At 39.0% G+C, this 20,698-nt stretch overlaps 1 protein-coding gene across 1 annotated transcript; it reads left to right on the top strand.

Moving 5' to 3' along the window:
- Positions 1-6,846: 6,846 nt before the first annotated feature.
- Positions 6,847-20,292, top strand: SNTN (sentan, cilia apical structure protein). The gene is given in 7 exon segments (XM_037041304.1): positions 6,847-7,035; positions 7,038-7,065; positions 8,593-8,627; positions 18,208-18,267; positions 18,270-18,323; positions 18,326-18,345; positions 20,146-20,292. Coding segments are annotated over 7 exon segments (492 nt in total). The 5' UTR covers positions 6,847-6,887.
- The last annotated feature ends 406 nt before the right edge of the window (positions 20,293-20,698 follow it).

Here is a 20,698-nt window from a genome sequence, read left to right on the forward strand (position 1 = left end):
TGGCAGGTATGAGGTGATATCTCACTGTGGTTTTAATTTTCATTGCTCTGATGGCTAGTGATGTTGAGCATCTCTTCATATATCTATGGGCTCTTTGTATGTACTCCTTGGAGAACTGTCTATTCAGGTCCATTACTCATTTTTTTAAATGAATTGTCTTCCTGGTGTTAAGTCATATGAGTTCTATATATATTCTGGCAACTAAACCCCTGTCTGATGTATCATTGGAAAATATGTTCTCCCATATAGTTGGTTCCCTTTTCATTTTGATTATGGTTTTTGTTGCTGTGCAGAAGCTTTTCAGTTTAATGTAGTCCTAGTTATTTATTTTTCCTTTATTTCCCTTTCCATGGGAGATATATTGGCAAAAATATTGCCACATGGAATATCTGAAATTTTACTGCCTGTTTTCTGCTAGGATGTTTATGGTATCAGGACTTATATGTAAGTTTTTATTCACTTTGAGTTCATTCTCGTATATGGTGTAATTTGGTGGCCTCATTTCGTTTTTTTTTGCATGTACCAGTCCAGTTCTCTCAACACCATTTATTGAAGAAGCTATTTTTACTCCATTGTATGTTCATGCCCCCTTTGCCAAGCATCAGTTGACTGTGGAGATTTGGGTTTATTTCTGGGTTCCTTGTTCTCTTCTATTGTTCTGTATGTTTGTTCTTATGTCAGTACAAGACTGTTTTGATTATAGTAGCCTTGTAGTATAGTTTGATATCAGGTATTGTGACTCTTCCTGCTTTGTTCTTCTTTTTCAAAGTTGCTGAGGCTATTCAGGGTCTTTTTGGTTTCATATAAATTTTTGAAATATTTGCCCTTGATCTGTGAAATATGCCATTTGTATTTTAATAGGAATTGCATTGAATCTGTAGATTGCTTCAAGTAGTATGGACATTTTAATAATGTTAATTCTTCCAATCCATGAATACGGTACATGCTTTCATTTATTTGTGTCTTCCTTAATTTCTTTCTTTAGAAATTTATAAAAGCTTTCTATACTTTTCTCATTGTAGGTCTTTTACCTCATTGATTAGGTTTATTCCTAGGTATTTTAATTTTCTTGTTGCTATAATAAATGGGATGTTTTTCCTAGTTTCTCTTTATGTCATTTCATTGTTGGTATACAAAAGTGCCTTGGATTTCTGAATATTGAATTTGTATCCTGCTATTTTGCCAGGTTAATTTATCAGTTCGAATAGTTTTTTGGTGGGGACTATAGGCTTTTCTATCCACACTATCATGTCATCTGCAAATAATGACAGCTTTACCCCCTCCTTTCCAATTCAGATACCTTTCATTTATTTTTCTTGTCTGATTGCTGTGGCTAGAACTTGTACTATGTTGAATAAAAATGGTGGAAACAGACACCTTGTTGTGTTACTAAACTTAAAAAAAAAGCTTTTAGTTTTTGCTCATTGAGTATAATGTTGGCTGTAGATTTCTCATTTATAGCTTTTATTATGTTGAGGTATGCTTCCTCTGTTCTCACTTTGCTTAGTGTTTTTATCATAAGTGGGTGCTGGATTTTATTTTTATTTTTCATATTTTCTTATCCATTCAGCTACCCTATGTCTTTTGATTGGATTATTTAATCCATGTATGTTTAAGGTTACTATTGATAGGGACTTATTCATTGTAATCTTTCCCTACATGCGTTTTCTCTCTCCCTCCCACTGTCTTTCTCTCTTTCTTCTCCTGTCTATAGCTGTCCTTTTAGCATGTCCTGCAATGCTGGTTTGGTGGAGATATACTCTTTTACCTTCCTTTTGTCTTTGGGAAGCTCTTTGTTTTGCCTTCTATTTTCAATGAGAGCCTTGCTGGAAAAAGAATAAGAATATTATACAAAAAAGAAAAGAGAATATGAGATATCTAAGTAAAGAAAAATGATTGTGAGAGGATAGGGGGAGGAAAATGATGAGTAAGGAATGGGATCCAGGCTAATAAAGGGGAAAAAATAAAATTCTTAACTCAAGTAAGCAAAGTCAGGAAGAAGGTAAAATAGAGTAAGACAGGGGCAGAGTAACCTATGTTATTTGAAATTTAAAAATAGTGAACAAATAGGAATACCATTGAAGAAGAACAGCAATAAGCATATTATATATGTCAAACAAGCCACACTTTACAAAGGTGGAAAGGAAATAAGAATATTATAAGAAGAGGGAAAAAATTTGAGTTGACTAAATGAAGGAGGAATGCTTTTGAGAGGATAGAGGAAGGAAAAATAGTAAGAGTAAGGAATAGAAAAAAGGCATAACATGCGGGAAAATAATATTTACAATGAAAATGAGAAGGGCAGGATGAAAGCAAAATGGAGTAATACAAAGGAAGGGTACAATGTGAGATTTGAAATAGCAATAAAAGAAAAATAATTAAATCTAAATAAAAAGAATAAAGAGTAAAATACAAAGAATAGTGAATTAATTGGAATACAATTGAAGCCAAAAAAATATTAAAAAGCTATGTGAGCAGAAGAAAAAATGAAAATTCTGAAAAAGATCAAGGTGAAATTTGTCTCAGCTATTTGGTGTTTACCTTCTGACGTCTCTTCTTGTATCCACCTCTGCTTTTTTTTTTTTTTTTTTTTTTTTTTTTATCAGCTCAAGGTCCCAGGATGGGTACTCCAATTTCTGGCAGCACCACTTGTATCACCTTCACCTGCCTCTAGAGGGAGCTTCTCCTGCAATTGGGAATATGGGACCCCTGAGTCTCCCTTGAGAGGCACTGTTTAGTCTTCTGGGAAAATTGTGTGTGTGTTTCCCCGCCCCTGCACCACCCATCTCCGTCCGTCCTAGCTTATTTCCAATAATGTATAGTTTCTGATGAACTAGCTGTCAGTTTCAAGCGAGGGGCCAATTGGTCTAAGTCAGCTCTTCTTGCTTGGTGTTTTGGGCTTTTTAAAGTATATTTTATTAATTGTGTTGTTACAGTTTTCCCAATTTCTCCTTTTATTCTCCCTCTGCCCTCCCCACACCCCCTAATCCTACAGCCTTCCCCCATCCCCTGCTTAGTTCATGTCTGTGGGTTGCACATATAAGTTCTTTGACTTCTCTATTTCCTATACCCTTCTTCACCTCTCCCCATCTGTCTTATGCCTACCAATTATGCTTCTTATTCCCTGTACCTCTAACCACCATTTTCCCCTCCCCTCACCACTAAAAACCCTCCCTGTGATGTCCATTTCTCTGATTCTCTTCCTGTTCTAGTTTATTTAATTTTTGTTTTTGTTTTTTTTAGGTTCAGATGTTGATAGTTGTGAGTTTGTTGTCACTTTACTGTTCATAGTTTTTTATCTTCTATTTCTTAGATAAGTCCCTTTAACATTTCACATAACAAGGGCTTGGTGATGATGAACTCCTTGGTGACCTTATCTGGGAAGCACTTTATCTGCCCTTCCATTCTAAATGATACTTTTGCTGGATAGAGTCATCTTGGATGTAGGTCCTTGCCTTTCATGACTTTGAATACTTTCCAACCCCTTCTTGCCTACTTGGTATTGATGGAAGCTCTGTGTGCAGTGGAGGCTGGGTGAAGTCCTGATTCCTCTTTGCTGCCTCATTTCTGATCGTCCTGCTTTGCTGGCATCAGTAAAATAAGGCCCTAGGAACCAGTGTATTTTATCTCCCTGAAAGAACTTCAAATGGGCCTTTTAGGCACTCCTCTTTCTGTCTTTCTCTTGTGGAAACACTCTGCATAGGGTTCTTGAGCCTGATCTGCCTGTTTTGCAGATCTTCCCCATTGGTGGTGCTTTCCATCCTACAAGAGATGGGGGCTGGGTGTGACCTATCCTTCCCAGAGGTTCTAAGATTGTCAGGGAATGGGTCTCTATCTGGCTGAAAGTAATCTCAGGTGTTCACCTCCTGCCCCTCCAGTTCCCAGCCCACTGCCCTCCCAGCAGACAGAGTCCCAGACTCTGCAAAGCCTCTGCCCCACCAGCTGCATCTGGCTGGGGCTGAGAAATCCACTCATTTTGCACCTTTGTGATCTCTCTGCCCAGTTTCACTCAGTGGGAGCAAACTGTGCCCTCAATCTTTTCCCCTTGCTAGCAGAGCAGCTAATCATGAAGTCCCTGCCCAACACACCTCAGCCCCCTCTCCACCTTCTAAATTGTCCCTCTGGGCACTCCCACTGCAGCACTGAGTCTGGCTTTCCGTACACATCACCTCACCAAAAACCCAAGAGTCTCACACACTGGCCAGCCTCCTCTGCCCATCCAGGTACAAATAGAATCCCTCTTTCTGGCACTTTCCTGGTTGGCACTTGCTGATGCTATGGGTGTGTTGCTCACATGTGTGTAGCCTGGATCTCCCTGACTTTGGGTACCCAAGTCACTCCCAGCCTGGGTCTGGGGGTTGCCTGCCCTGAAGGGGAGGGAGCTGCAAAGCTGCAATCTCTGACCAGGCTCTCTGTGGCTGCAGGTGCCACACATGGGATGTTTCCCCTTCCACCTATAAAATATCATTACCACCCACTGTGAAGCATCTTCTGTACTCCTTGGCTCCCAAAGTTTATATCAGCTAGGATTCGGTTGAATGTTCAATGTATTTTTCGGAAGATCAGCCAGGTGTCCAAGTTGGGTGCAAGTGCAAGCGGACTCAGCTTCTACCCACTTGGCCGCCCTGTCTAAAAATACGAATTATTATTCCTTAATGGTTTTTCCCCAGATTGCTCAACACTGTGTATAGATAGCTTAAATGTTTCATGATATTGTGAGATTCTTGTATAGAAAAAATTATGTATTATCACCAACTGTCTGTAAATGCTACTGTCTTGTTTAGAATGCCAGCTTTGATTTAATGTTGACAAAAAATGATTATCAATAAGCCTGATTCTCAGTATTTTTCTTCCATCATCATCATAATCATGCTGTTTCTTGCTCATTTGTTCACCCCTCATTCTACTTTCTGCCCTTCTGTATATCCCAGGAGGCTGATCTCTACATATTGCACCACCCAGATGTCCTACTTGTGTCCTGATTGGTTCAGTCAATGGGAGACACAGGCTGGAGATTGGAACATGGGGTATTTCTCCCCCACTCCCTTCCTAATTTGCCTGATTTCTAGCTATGGCTGTCTCCCTTCAACCCAGACTTCTATCAAGTGGCCTCTGCTCCAAGAACCCAACTCTCACTCAGCTCCATTATACAATCTCCTCTGTTTGCCTCCCCAGGACAAAGGGTGGTAAATCCTTCACTGGTGCTAGCCTCCAGGTGCTTCAACACCTATGTTTAGTTTTCTCACCCTGCCTACTGAGTAAACCTTTCATAGATATCTCTGGTGCCATCAAAGTTCGATTCTGTGTCCTGCCAGGAACTTGACAATAGTCATTTCTAACATTACCTTCTCTATGATTATTGTGTACTGATTTCTCCTCATGTATCAGATGCTGTGCTGACTGTTTCAAACACATTAACACCCAGCCTCATAAAAAGTATTATTTTACAGATGAAAAAGTAGATTTGGCAGTTTTATAGCTCTTACTGTAGGTAATGCAACTAATAAATGGCTGATACAAAAGGCAAACTCAGTTCTTTTTAATTCAGCAATTCTTTTACACCACCCACAGTTTTCCTGTCCATGTCAGAGTCCTGGAGTGTTTTTTACAAATCTGTATTCTGGGAAAAATACCCAGAGCCCTCTGCTGAGATAACCAGCTCTACTTTTTATCTTGACCAGTTTGGTTGCCTCAGGGTCATCACCTGATCCAAGGTGGACAATTGCATAGGCAAACTGACAATGTATGGTGTATTCTGGCATTAAAACCCTGATCACTGTGGACAACCATAAATCAGTGAGGCAAATAAAACTCTCCCTCCCAAGTTTAAATGAAAAATGCTAAGGAAATTGATCAGGAGGTAGAGGGAGGAGGAAAAAAAACAAAGAAGCAAGCTATGAGAGTGTGACATGGCCACATGGTGGAACAGTGACCAACAATGCAGTAATAAGATGGCGTGTCCCTGGAGCCAACTTGAAGCCTGAGCAATGATTATTCTTAGCTTCTCTTGAGATGTACTTCTTTCTATCCATCAACATAACAGTGATCTAAATAATGATTGGTCATGTCTTCCCTGACCCAGACAAATTTGATTGAGTTGGCACATCCTCTGTTTTCACACAAAGCTCTACGCTAATACAAGTGAAATAGCCTCCCTACCAGTCTTGCTGCATTTATTCTGACCACCTCCCACTCTCTAAACCATTATGCACATTGAAGCTGGAGTGATTTTTCCAAAATGTCCAGTTACTGTCCAAAATGTAACTTTATTAACTTTCTTACTTAGTACTCACAAATTATTTCCTATTCTTTTGACATAGACTGAAAATCCCCTGTGGTGGCCCACAAGTTCCTGTATTGTCTGGTCTCCATGCCTCCTCTTCATTCTCAGCTGGAGCCTCCGTGCCCCTCTACTCTCCAGTCCAGCCACACAGGCCTTTCAGTTCCCTCTTCATCACACTCCTTCCTGCCACTGAGTGTAGCACAGGCTATTTCATCTGCCTACAACATGGATCCCTTTTCCTTTCACACGCTTAATTTCTGCTCATCATCAACCACCACTTCACCAGGGATGTATCCCTGACTCCCATGACTGACACCAATCTCAATGGAACCCTCCTTGCTTGCCCTTATAATAATCCATGAGTGTCACTGGGTGATTAATCGATTAATATCAATCTTTTTTTCTGATTATAAGCTCTCTGAGATCAAAGTCTGTATCTGATTTTGCCTCACTGTTATGTCTCCATCCCCAGTATATTGTAAGGTGCCTGGTCCACAGTAGGCACTCAGATGTTTGTTGAATACATGAATAGTTTAATGTCTATGTATAACAACAGTGGGTAAATCTCCTGTAAAAGTGCCACTGTATGCTTGTTTTGGAGTAAATGACAATAGTAACAGTAGGCAAGAGACTGTTGCTTAGGATGGGCCAACACACAACAGGAGAGCAGAGTATGTGTGACTGTATGCAAAGTACCCAGGAGCAAGCTCTCCACTTGGAAGGGTATCTCAATCCTTCTACAGTCCCAATGTCTGCTTAGCATCTAAGAAAATGCCCAAAAGGTCAGTGGCACTTGGATCTCCTTTGCTGAGTTTCATTTGATCTTTCAGGTATATTTCCAAAGAGTTCATGTCAACAACTTCATATCCAAGATATTGCAGGTTTGGTGCCAATTACCTGCCCCAACCCAGCTTCATATCCTATGAAGGAGATAATAATTTTGCAGAATTTCTAGAAAATCAAGAGGAATTCCCTAGGAAGACCATAAAAGGTCCAGTATATTATAAAGTCCAACTTCCTATTTTGATAAGAAAAATGATCTCTTGACAAGCTGATGCCAAAACCAGATCTTGAACCTAAATGTCCCCTTTAAGAATATAATACAACCAAGGATATATGACTAAGATATGGCTAAGTTCTATTGTTCTTATTGGCTTTCTCAAAACCCTCAAGCTATCCGGGGCTGATATATCAAGCACACATTGATATGGTCTTTTTAAAGGAGTAAGAGTCATCCTCCCACTTCCCATCTGGCCTCTTTCTAATTTTCTCATATATCAGGTGAAATAACATCCCAAATTGGAGATCTGATCATGTCATTCCCTTCCTTCCCAGTGCCCTTAGGGTAACAACCTGAGTTCTTTCTAAGGCTCAACCACGTTTTGGCTCTGGCCTATGACTGCAGCCTCACCTTCCACCACTAGCTCTTTCCTTCTTCAGGTTCCACCCACACTCTATTTCCTTTGGCTCTTCACTCATGCCACAGCTTCTCCCATGTCTGAGTCTCAGCATACTCTGTTTCCTCTGCTCATGACACTTCCTCCTTTTTCACCTTCCAATTCATTAGGCTCAAAGAAAATGCCATTGCCCTGACATGTAGAATGAGTTCATCCTTCCCTGTCTTCTGTATGTGCTCTGTCATTAGTCTTTATCAAGCTATATGTTTAATATTTATCTCCTACACTAGACTCTAAGCCCCCAAGAGTTTAGGAATCTGTCCCTACCATTCACTAATGCATCCCCACTCCCCAGTACAATGCCTAGTTTCTTAGGTAGGTAGGCTATACTGCCAGAAAAAAATAAACGTCAAACCTCAGCATTTTACAGAAGTGATTTTTCCTTTTTTATGTGACAGTCCAGAGTGAGGGTTTCAGCCTCATGTCAGTTTTACTCTATATAACCATATCTGGACACAGGCTGAAGGGTCTCATAGCTTCAACATTTGACTTCCAAATTATCTCTGATAATTTCTATCTTAATCAGCTGGAAATGGGAAAAAATGTATAAGAGCTCATCTGAAAGGTGATCAGTTCTCTTCTACCTCTTGTCCATTGGGATGGATTTAGTCACTTTCCACATAAATACCAAAAGACTAGGATATGCGGGCCAGCCATTGTCAAGCACTTGACCTAAATGTGTCGTGGGAAGAAAGAATTTTAAAAGACAGATAAATGGTTGTTCCACCAAAATGCTCAGTGAATATTTACTGAACATAATTAATCTTTTAGCCATTGTATTGTCCTACTTTAGATGCTAATATCAATACCCAAACTCCCAGAATTATTATGTTTCTTTCATTTTGTTGGCAGCATTTCAATATCCAAACAACTGGCTTCAATAAAAGGTAAGGTGTAGGCAACTAAAATGTATGTTTCTTCTCTACTATGACAGGATGCCAAGAGTAAAAATAACAAGACATCACAGAATGCCAAAGATAAAAGGAAACTGTGGATAAATCATCAAACATTCATGCTGTTCTTTTTTAAAATTTTGGAACTGAGATCCAGTGATAAGAATTAGCCCACCCAAACTTAACCCATTAAAGGCCATGTTATGGTGGATCCCAATTCCTAAATCAGTGTGATTCATTTGGGGGCCAGCTATCTCTCCATTGCTGGCACCCTCACTAAGCCCAGAGGAAGACAATTAACAACTAATTTGTGAATGTTCAGTGAAACTCCAATGCAATCAACCCCCAACTGCCTCTGCTGATTGAGGGAAAACAGTGTGGCCAACTCCTAAAGTATAAATATTTGTCCTCAGAATTGTATTTTTAGGAATACTATGCAGTAGAGAGAAAAAAAGAGCTCCTTCCCTCTGTGACAGCATGGATGGAACTGGAGAGCATTATGCTAAGTGAAATAAGCCAGGTGGTGAGGGACAAATACCATATGATCTCACCTTTAAGTGGAACATAATCAATAAAAGAAAAAATTAAACAAATATAATCGGAGACATTGAAATTTAGGACAATCTGACAGTAACCAGGGGGAGGGGGGAGGGAACAGTGGGGAGAAGGGTTTTCAGGAACACATGGACAAAACCAAGGAGGAGGGTGGAAGGAAGAGAGGAAGGTGAGTGTGACTGGGGTGCAGGGAATGGTGGTGGTGGGGGGGGGAAATGCAGACAACTGTAATTGAACAACAATAAAATAATTTTTAAAAAATAACTCCATTTTTATAGGTAAAACATCTTTTAACTTAACACTATTGCTATGGCAATAAGAATATAAGGAAAAAAAACACTCATATACTTAGATCATTATCTTACTTCAAGACATATGACCTAACATGTTTACAGAGAAAAAGGCACAGATGGATATGACTATATTGTGATTATTTTTTAGTAAAAATATTAATGTTTTCATTAATATTTTAATTGACTAGATGGCTAGTCAATGCCACCAAAAGAAGACTCTTTTATTTTCATATTAATAAGTCTTCATGTTAATGAAAATATTATTTTACACTATCACAACATGAGATCCATAATTTCTGTTTTATAATTTACAGAATTTCAGATATTTTTGATATTTTTTATGAAAATATCATGTCCATGACATAAATATTCATGACATTTTAATGCTTCCTCCCTCTGAAAGGCTAAGGTGGGGATTGTAACTCTATCACCTTCACTGCCCCCCCACCCCACTCACGAACACATTCATTGTTACTAGTCCCAGATTCTACATTTGTGCCACATTTATTCCCATGCCTTAAGAAAACACAGGGTCATCATGGCTTATCTTCCTAAAATGTGTTTAATTCAATTGTGACACGTGAACTCAGACTTTTCTCCTATAGGTCTTCATATCCAAAAATAACGAATAATACAAAAAGTTCTAAAATGAGGCAATTCGGACAGCTAGCTGTACTGAGAGTTGTGTTTCTATTACAGTAAATTGCCAGAAATTTAATCTATCAAATGTTTAATATTTAGGGCTCCATGTTCCAGGGCAGGTGAGGAGAAAGAGGCAGAGCATTGTTCTGAGGTTCAAGCCTCAGTTTAGCACATATATACTGAGTCCTACAACATGCCAGGTCCTGGGAATGAGCAAAGGTTAATGAGATGCACTAATTGTTCCAGGAAACACAATCTAGAACTGCACTGTTCAATATGGTACCCACTAGCCACATGTAGATATCAAACACTTAAAGCATGGTTAGTTTGAACTGGAACATGCTATAAGTATAAAATATTCAATATATGTCAAATTTAGGAGATGGTAAAATAGAGTAATACATTTCAGTCATCTGTATTCATCACATGTTAAAATGATATTTTTGTTAATTTAATTTTTTTTTACTTTTTTGATGTGGCCACTAGAAAAGTTTAAATTATTATCATGGATCACATTACATTATTTTTGGACAGCACCATTGTAGAAGGTAATTCATACAGATAAATGATGTTTTAATGTGAGGTTGTGATAAGTTTGTTTAGAGAAGAATAAAGAAGGGACATGTAGCCCAATGTCAGGGTTTGGGAAAGTGTCCTACAGAATAAAATGTTGGAGCCCTGGCTGGTATAGCTCAATGGGTTGAGCACAGACATGCAAAGCAAAGGGTTACTGCTTTGATTCCCAGTCAGGACAAATGCCTGGTTTATGGGCTACATTCCCAGTGGGGGGTGTGGGAGAGGCAACCATGCATTGATGTTTCTCTCTTTCTCTTACTCCTTCCCTTCCCCTCTCTCTAAAATTAAATAAATAAGATATTTTTTTTAAAAAAGAATACAATGCCTGAAAAACAAAATCTAGAGGCAATATGCATCATGGTCAATATGCATCATGGTGAGGAGCCAGACTGGCTATGTGACCTTCAGCAAGCTACAAAACCTCTCTGTGCCTCAGTTTTCCCATCTATAATGTAGGCATGATGCTGAAACCTCCTCAAAGGACTGATAGAAGATTTAAATGAGTTAACTTGTGTACATGCACTGGATGAGTGGCTGGCAAAGAGAATGAGCTCCATAATCATTCAATAACACTGTCTGCCAGAACCAAAGCTCAAGGAAATCAAAGATTATTCTCTTGATATTGCTCATTGCTCTATCCTCACAATGAAGGCAATGGGGATTGGTAATCAACACTTCCTACTAAATTCTTTATTTTTTGAATTTTTATTTTTGTAATATATTTTACTGATCATGCTATTACAGTTGTCCAAATTTTTCCCATATTGCCTCCTCCACCCGGTTCCACCATTCCCTGCAGCAATCCCCTTGCCCCCTTAGTTCATGTCCATGGGTCATACATGTAAGTTCTTCATCTTTTCCACTTCCTATGCTGTTCTTAAACCCCCCCCATCTATTTTGTACCTACCAATAATACTTCTTTTTTAAAAAAGAAGTATTATGATTATGCTATTACAGTTTCCCCATTTTTTCTCCCCCTTAATCCTCTCCACCTTGTACACCCCCTCCCACCATCTTTCCCCCCAACTTAGTTCATGTCCATAGGTCATACATATAAGTTCTTTGGCTCCTCTATTTCCAATACTATTCTTAACCTCCCCCCTGTCTATTGTGGGCCTACCTATTATGCTTCTTATTCCCTGTACTTTTTCCCCTATTCCCCCCTCACCTTCTCCCTGCTGATAACCCTCCATGTGATCTTCATTTCTGTGATTCTGTTTCTGTTCTAGCTGTTTGCTTAGTTTGTTCTTGTTTTTGTTTTTTAGGTTCAGCTGTTGATGGTTGTGATTTTTTTGTTATTTTACTGTTCATATTTTTATCATGTTTTTTTTTCCTTAGGTAAGTCCTTTTAACATTCCATATAATAAGGGCATGGTGTTGATGAACTCCTTTAACTTGACCTTAGCTGGGAAGCACTTTATCTGCCCTTTCAATCTAAATGATAGCTTTGCTGGACAGAGTAATCTTGGATGTAGGTCCTTGCCTTTCATGACTTGGAATACTTCTTTCCAGCCCCTTCTTGCCTGGAAGGTTTCTTTTGAGAAATCAGCTGATAGTCTTATGGGAACTCCTTTGGAGGTAACTCTCTCCTTTTCTCTTGCTGCTTTTAATATTCTCTCCTTATCTTTAATTGTGGATAATGTAATTGTGATGTGCCTTAGTATGTCCTCCTTGGGTCCAATTTCTTTGGGATCCTCTGGGCTTCCTGGAAGTCTATTTCCTTTGCCAGATTGGGGAAGTTCTCCTTCGTTATTTGTTGAAATAAGTTATAAATTTATTGCTCTTTCTCTTCTCCTTCTGGCACCCCTGTGATTTAGATGTTGGAGTGCTTAGAGTTTCTACCTATGCCTCCATTTTGGCCAGAACTCAAGCAGCATATGCTATTTTATAGTCGGTGGAAAACACATGTTATGCTTAAAGGAATGGAGGAGATGGAAGAAAGCTGGCTATTCTTATGGATTCCCCATCTATAGAGCAATCAGACCTGTACTTCAACCAAGGGTTGGAAAATGTCTGGACTCCACAGCCTTTGTAGGGATACCCTTCCAAGGGGATATTCCAAAGTGGCAGATCTCTCCATGAGCTTTGAAGTTAGATAGACATTCAAATCTTTTCTCTGTCACTTCTGAGCAAAATGGTCTTAAAACTCTTAATCTCTCCATGTGTCAATTTTCAATGTGCAAAATTGAGGTACAAACAGTGCCTAACTCCCTGGGTTTTACTAAGCATTAAATAAGATTGTGTTTGTAAAGCACCTGGTCCATAGTAAGAAGGAAGGCATCTGTCATTATTTGAAAGCACACTTGTAGCTTGGAAATTTACCCCTTCCTCTCCAGAAGGACACAGCCAGCAGGATCAGAGACTACTGTCCTCTGTGAGAAGTTTCAGACCCAGTAAAGCAATTTTTATACTAAGCTCTCTTTCTAATTATTCTTGGTCATTAAGAAGTCAACTAGTCAAAATTATAGAGGCAGTATTTACCTCCTGAGGAATTAAGATATTTCCTCTAAGTAATTTGCTTTTTAAAGACAGTGCTATTTATAAACAGAGATTAATGTTAGCCATTTAAATTCATAGTTACCACCATATAGCACCCCACCACTTCAAATACACACACTCCAGGAAAGGCAAACATGAGCTAAAAGGAACATGCCCATCTCCCTGTATGTTAATGAGCAGGAAAATCTTGAGTAATTTAGGAAAATCTCATTTTTAATTTAAGTTTCCAGGTATGGCAGAGGTAAAGTTATGGGAGGAGAAAGAGATAAAAATAGAATTATAAAAGCAGGGGATTTTCTAAAGCTGAGCTTTTAGGCTAGATGGAGGAGCAGCCACTGGGTACACAGGTGGAAGCAGGAAACATAAGACATAAACCACAGGTCATGGTGAGACTGAGCATCAGAAACCAAGAAAGAAATCAAGGAGTAGGATATTCATTTGTGAAGCACCTAGTATGAGCTACAGAAAAAAAAAGACAGGCAAAAAAATATCACTGTATCTTATGTTTTCAACATGGATCCAAATTCAGGTTCTGTCACTTACTAGCATTGTGTCCTCAGTAGGATCATCTCCCTTCATCACTGATAAAATTCTATAATGCTGGAGAAAGAAACTAGGTTTATGGACTGGGAGAATCTATGCAGTAAAGACATCAATTTTCCCTATATTGCTTCCTAGGTTTAACGTAATTTCTATAAAAATTTAAGGTTTTTTTAAAGAGTCAAGCTTATCCTAAAATTTATATAAAAAGAGAAAGGCCCTAGAATAGCCAAAATCATTTTAAGAAAAAAACAAAAATAAAGTGTCAGGAATCACTCTTTCTAATATTAAGACTTACTATATGGCTACAAGAATCAGAACACTGTGACAAAGGGTAAGACACATAGGTCAATGAAACAGAAGAAGGGACCCAGAAATTGACCAACACGAGTATGCTGAACTGATTTTTTATAAAGAGGCAAAAGCAATTCAGTGAAGAAAGGACAGAGTTTTCAACAGTTGGTGTGGTCATCGACAGGTAAAAAAAAACGAACCTCTACCTAACTCCGACACTGACGTGTGCACTGACAAGCAGTGCCTGCAGCACCATGGATGAGACATGAAACAAATTCACATGGACTACCAAGTCCTGTGGAGAAAAAGGGCCGGCAAGGCTACTCCCTCAAGGGCGGGAGGGAGCCTCAGAATGGCCTTGCTACTCTCTCAAGGGGAGAGTGGCTTGGCACATCCGGGCAACTCTCTCACCAGAAGAGAGAAAGTGCTCCGACCCTTGCCTAGTCAGGCTTTTTTGGGATTTTTGCACAGGCATTCAGGTACAAGCTTATGAATCACGGATAGACAGTAAACAGCAGAGAGTATACAAAAAAACATTAGAGCTTGTCCTTAAATCAAGGTCTATCAACCAAAAAGGTATAAAACTATGGGAAAATAGAAACTTTTAACTAAAAGCATTCTTAGCAGAGCAGATCTCACAGGTTTGTTAAGAATTCTTTATCTTGCCAGATTACCCGGGCCCTGCATGAGCTGATGAAAAGTTGCACCGTTTTTCCATCACAGGTATTCAGGCTTAAGTGCATTAGAGCCAGGAAGCACTTCTTCCAGAGGACATGGGGACTGGGCTATATTATAGTAGTCAGGGGAGGCATGAGGGCCTATCACTCCCTCCTTGTCGCAGCTCCCCAAGTCCTGCCATGATGGCCTCCCAAGTGATCATGTCTGGCCTAGGTTGCCCCTTCTCTGAGGGGTCTCACTAGTCTCTAACCATCTGACCATACTTTGGGGGCATGGAGATGAAGCAGGGGCAGCATCTGCTGCCAGAGACAAGCCTTGTCTCCTCAATGGCTTGCATTCCGGAGGTTGCACATTCAGCCTTAAATGGTTGTAATTCCTGAAACTAGGCAGAACAGTTCCCAACACGACACATTATACAGAAATTAACTCAAATGGATCATGGATTAAAATGTAGAACATTAAGTTATAAAACTATTATGCATGGGACAAATTTTTCATAAGAGAATAAATTGGTAAGTTGGACTTTATAAAAATTGAAAACATTTCTTCCACAGAAGAGCCCATTGAGAAAAATAAAAAGGCAATTTACAGACTGGAGACAACATTTGCAAATCATAAATCCTATAAAAGACTTGAATCTTATTAATAGATACACAACTCTCAAGCCTCAGAAATTGTTTTAAATTCAGTTATAAAACTGGCAAAATCCATGAACAGAACTGAGCAGGCGTTTCACCAAGGAAGATGTACAGATGGCAACTAAGCACATGAAAAACTATCCAGCATCATTAGCCAGTAGGATATACAAATTAAAATCACACTGAAACACTATGACACACCAACAGAATGACTAATAAACAGTGACAGTACAAAGGCTGAAAAGGATGGAGAAAAAACTGGATCTCTTACACATAGTTGATGGGACTGTAAAATGGTACATCCACTGTAAAAAACAGCTTGTAGCTTCTTAAAGAAAAACTGGGCTTATCATATGACCCAGTAATTATACTCTTGGGTATTTATTCCAAAGAAAACAAAAACTACGTTCTGTATAGTAACTTGTTCCTGCAAGCTTGATTTGTAATAGCCAAAATTATAACACATTCGAATGTCCCTCAAAGGTGAATGGTTAAACAAACTATGGTACATTCATATTATAAACCACTATGTTAAATGGTATAATAATCCCTATGGCTATTATGAAAATTAAAGGTACTATACAAATTATTAAAGTACATTATACTTAGTAAATGCACAGTACATTGCAGGTCCAACTTTCTATCCAAACCAGGTTGCTGCATACACACATGTCCTCAACTTACTTTAGCTTAGAGCAAAGAAGTAGGAACTTCTGAGTGAGGATCAAAGAGAAGGGTAATCCATTTGCAACCTCAAGAAGTCTGAATGATTCAAGCTTCAGGCTAAATGGTATGGGAAAATGGCCTGGGGGAATGGAGAGAGCTATTTCCTCAATGGCAGGAAAGATGCCAACACATTGACTGGAATACTGGGCAGATTTTTTAAAGATTTTTTATTGATATTCTATTACAGTTGCCCCAGTTTTTCCCCCTTTGCCCTCCTCTGCCCATTCCACCCCCAACTCCCACAGTCAATTCCCACACTGTTGTCCATGTCTGTGGGTCATTCATACATGCTTTTTAACTAGTCCTTTCTTCTCTCCAGGACTATTTACCTCCCCCTCCACTCTGATCACTGTCAATCTGTTCAATGTTTCCATGCTTGGGGTTCTGTTTTGTTTGTCAGCAGATGCTTATAGACACAAAAATTGTAACAGCACCATTTAGCTCGAGTTTTTACTTGAGTTTTACTTACTGCTCAAAGATACAGTGAAAACTGAGAAAGCCCACATACTTCCTCCTTCATCAATTTCTTTTAACTCTTGTTCTTTCCTTTCAACTTTAACTGAAAACAATAGATAGTTAAAACTTTCCAATGTTTTTTCTCTAGACTTGAAAAAAAATCTTGGTTTTCTTCCACGGTCTATGAGCAGCATCTTCTAACCCTGCCTACATTTCCCAATCAAACACCTTCCAGTTTCTAGACTCAAGCCACAACTATCTCATCTCAACTAATCCAACTGATCTGAGATCCATGATCTAAGCCTTTCCACTTACTGCTTTCTGAGCCTGGGATGCGCTGCACAACCTTAACCCCAGTGCAACCCCACATTGTCACCAAACAGGCTTCTTCTCATCCTATGGGTCTTAGTTAAAATGCTAATAACTTAGAAAGAACTCCAAGACAGCAATCTAAATAGCTTTCCTCCTAGACCCACTCTGTAATTTTGGTTTTTTTTTTTTCTGTTTCTGGACCTTCTTTGCCTCATACACAACAAGTCACAAACATGAATATTACATATGTCTATGGAGGAATAATTATCAAAATATATAACATGTATGTATACATAGTTCCTCTTGGTTATTATTAATATCTCCACTAGACTGTAAGATATATAGAGCAGAGTCCACAGCTGGTTGTGTAATCTCCATATGCTAAATTCCTTAAGAGAGTACCAAGAGCACAGTGACTGCTCGAAAGTCAGATTATTCTGACTGATCAGTAGCCTCTGAATGGATAATTATTGCACATAACATAAGCTGAAAGCCGTGGGGTTTTTCTTTTTCTTTTTTATTCTTATTTATTTATTTATGCAACAGCATTAGCACCTGGTATCTGTGTTGATCCTGGGAATATAATGATAAATAAATGTATGATCCCTGCCCCATGGAGTTTGCATCCCAGTTGGGAGAAAGCCAGTTAAACATCCAATAACTGTAATGTAAATTCTATAATAGGGACTGTATTAGGGACTCAGAAAGGAGGCAGCTTAAGAATGGTCTTCATTCTACCTTGTGCAGTTTTTGGTGTTGCTACCCACTGGAAAGAAATGAGTTAGTACTGACATTTCAAGAAATGTAAACCAGAAAAACCAGCTGAGAGATCACCGAGTTTGAGGCAGTGAGTCAAAGAGATTGCTTATCTATCATAACATCAAAGAGCTTGTTCTGTATATCATTCTGCTTTATCACACTGGCTTGAGGTGATAATCTATCTGACAAGTAATATTAACTCCCCAAGAGTAGAAATCTATCTTGTTCAATGAGGTATCCTCAGTGCCAGAGACTGAGCTTAGCCCACAGGATGTGCTCCGTAAATATTTTATAGATCAGAAAACTCAAGTGTAGAGAGATGAGTTTTTTTTCCAAGGTCACATGGAAAGCAGGTGGTAAATCTTATCCTAATTCTACCAATTTTATTAATCCTGAAAAAAAATTATTCCCATTGTTTAAAGGTCCAGGATCAAACTCTCCCATGTCCCACTCTCAGTAGGGGACAAATGGCTCAAGAACAGGGCCAGGTTGACACATACTTTCTAACCCTGTTCCCCTCAGTTCCCACGGAGGATATAATCCCATGTCTGGGGAAAGATTACTTCTAATTTTAGGCTATATCATTGTGTATGTCTTCTCCCACAGCTGTCGGGAAGGGCTCAGATCTGGAGAAAGCTATTGCCACCACTGCTCTGATTTTCAGAAATTCTCTGACCCTGATGGTAAACTAGAAAAAGCTACTGTCCAAAATCTGCTATAAACCCATTTAGGAATTTCACAGAGGTTAAAAAAAAATAACAGGCACCACACCATAATGGCTGGTCCAAAGAGCCTATAGCTCCAGCTCAAGGACCCACCATGTTGATTCATTCACCAAATATTTATTGAACACCTACCATATGTCATGAGGTGAATTATGTCATATGTGAATTAAGCACTGGGCTTAATACAGTAAAAAGCTAACAATCCAGCAGTCTAGAGAGATATGCTGAAAAGCAATTAGAAAAAGGATGATGAAATACTAAATATGCATAAAAGAATAAAACAGAGGTACTATCTTGGTGTGAGTGGTCAAAGAAGGGCTCCTGGAAAATTAAGGCATAACTGAGATCTAAAGAATGAGCAAGAGTTACAAGTCAAGGTAGTGGGGTGAGGATGATAGCATTCCACAGTGTGGAAATGGCAGGTGCAATGCCATAAAGCATGTCAGAGACCTATGAGAGCCGGTAAGTCATTGCTGAGGAAGGGGAAAAAAGTAAGAAACAGTATGTGATGAGGTTGGGGAGGCGGAGAGAAGCCAAAAGTCACAGAGGCATAACCTGAGGGCAGAACGAAGCCACAATGGTTTCTAAATCCAGGAAGAATAAATTATACCAACTGCAGATCAGATTGGGGTAAGGGTGGGGGTGAGACATGAAAGAATGGAGTAACTGTGGGGACGCACTCCAAAGGTAAGCTAATATGATGGTTTGGACTAGGGTGGTGAATATGAGAAACATTTGGAAGGTGGAATGAACAGAATTTGATCATTGATTGGCTGTGAGGTTAAAGGACAGGAGCAGAAAATTATGATATTTCAGTTTGACTTTGGGGGAAAAATGGGTGGTAGTCCCATTTCCAGAGAAGAGAAAGACTGAAGAATCAAAATATTTGAAGTAAGGTGGGGGTGGGAAGGAGCCAATGAATTCCATTAGAATGTGCCAGTTTTAAGAGACATAGCATTCAGCTCTCTTGGAGGGATTGGGAGTCCTCTTTTGGCTTTCACTGGTAGATGTAATCTCTTGAGGAGAATGAGCGTACAGAAGCAATAATGGGCAATGACTGTAGAGGAGTGTATCATCATTCCTAACATGCCTCAGTCCTTCCCGTGAAGCGTTCTTTGCAGCTAGCACATGGGTGAGCATTTGGGATTGAGCTAAATGCAAACATAGCTCAGTATAACAGTGAATCAAGTGACCTTAACATTTTCAATTTGGAAGATATCTCACAAGCTGTGGTTGAAAACTAAAAAGCCTCTCCATTTATGTACTATTTATATGTTTTCCTTCAATTCACTTATGAGAACTATGTACTTGGATTTGATTTATGTTCAAACTAAATGCTCAACAATCTTCCGAAGCACATATTTTTCTTTAGCATATTTTATTCCATATTTCTGAATAATCTAATTGTTTAGTGGAATACATTCTGCATAATCCCAAAGAGATTATGTTTTGAAAATCTGAAACTGTAACACTATTTGTGTATGCAGAGAGGTGGGATGACTCAACAGTTAAAAGTGGGTTAGGTAGCCAAGGCTATGTCTGGCTCCAAACCAGTAGCTGCCTAGCTGGTGGCTTAAATCTTGCTGAGTATCTGATACTGCACCTGTAGAATAGGGATAATGATAGTACATATTCAATATGGCTACTGCAAAGGTTCAATGAAATAGCCCACAAAAAGATTTAACACGGTGCTTGTCTAGTAGCACTGGTAGCAACTTGACATGTTACATTAGTTAATAACAAGTTTATTATAGCTAATTATTTATAAAACCCAGGTGGCACAATAGATTAGGTTTGTACTTTCTCTTTATTCTTACAGAGACAAGTAGCCAACCCCAAATAGAAAGACCTTTTTTCTGAATTTGACAAGCATACAGAAAAGCTTGATTTTGAGGATTTCATGATCTTACTGTTGAGCATCACTATAATGTCAGATTTGCTACAAAATATATGGAACGTAAAATGATCAAATAAACAGCTTTAACTATGTAGTTAGACAAAATAATGACTAAGGACAGTGTTAAATAATTAAAGATCATCTCCCTTTTTTTTTCAATTAATTGATATCCTGACATGCATCTGGGATAGCATGGCTGGTTCTGATTGCTAACACTCAGACCCAGTATAACTCCAAACTCCATTAACACTCTTCAGGAATTTCTGAATAATATGATCTCTTGGTGTTTCACAATATGAAAGATTTATACTATTGAATATCACATTACTCTTGCTGAGTTGATAGTGACAGAGTATTTTCCTTATCGTCGGTGAATCACTCATCATTCGTTCATTATGCGACATTTTCTGAGCATCTGCTCCGTGGAACTGCTGGGGATGCAGTAATGAACCAGCAGACCATCTCTGCCCTCACA

Source organism: Sturnira hondurensis, unplaced genomic scaffold, assembly GCF_014824575.4.
Source record: "Sturnira hondurensis isolate 20B ecotype Veracruz unplaced genomic scaffold, ASM1482457v3 Scaffold0002840, whole genome shotgun sequence".
In the NCBI taxonomy this organism is placed as follows: domain Eukaryota; kingdom Metazoa; phylum Chordata; class Mammalia; order Chiroptera; family Phyllostomidae; genus Sturnira; species Sturnira hondurensis.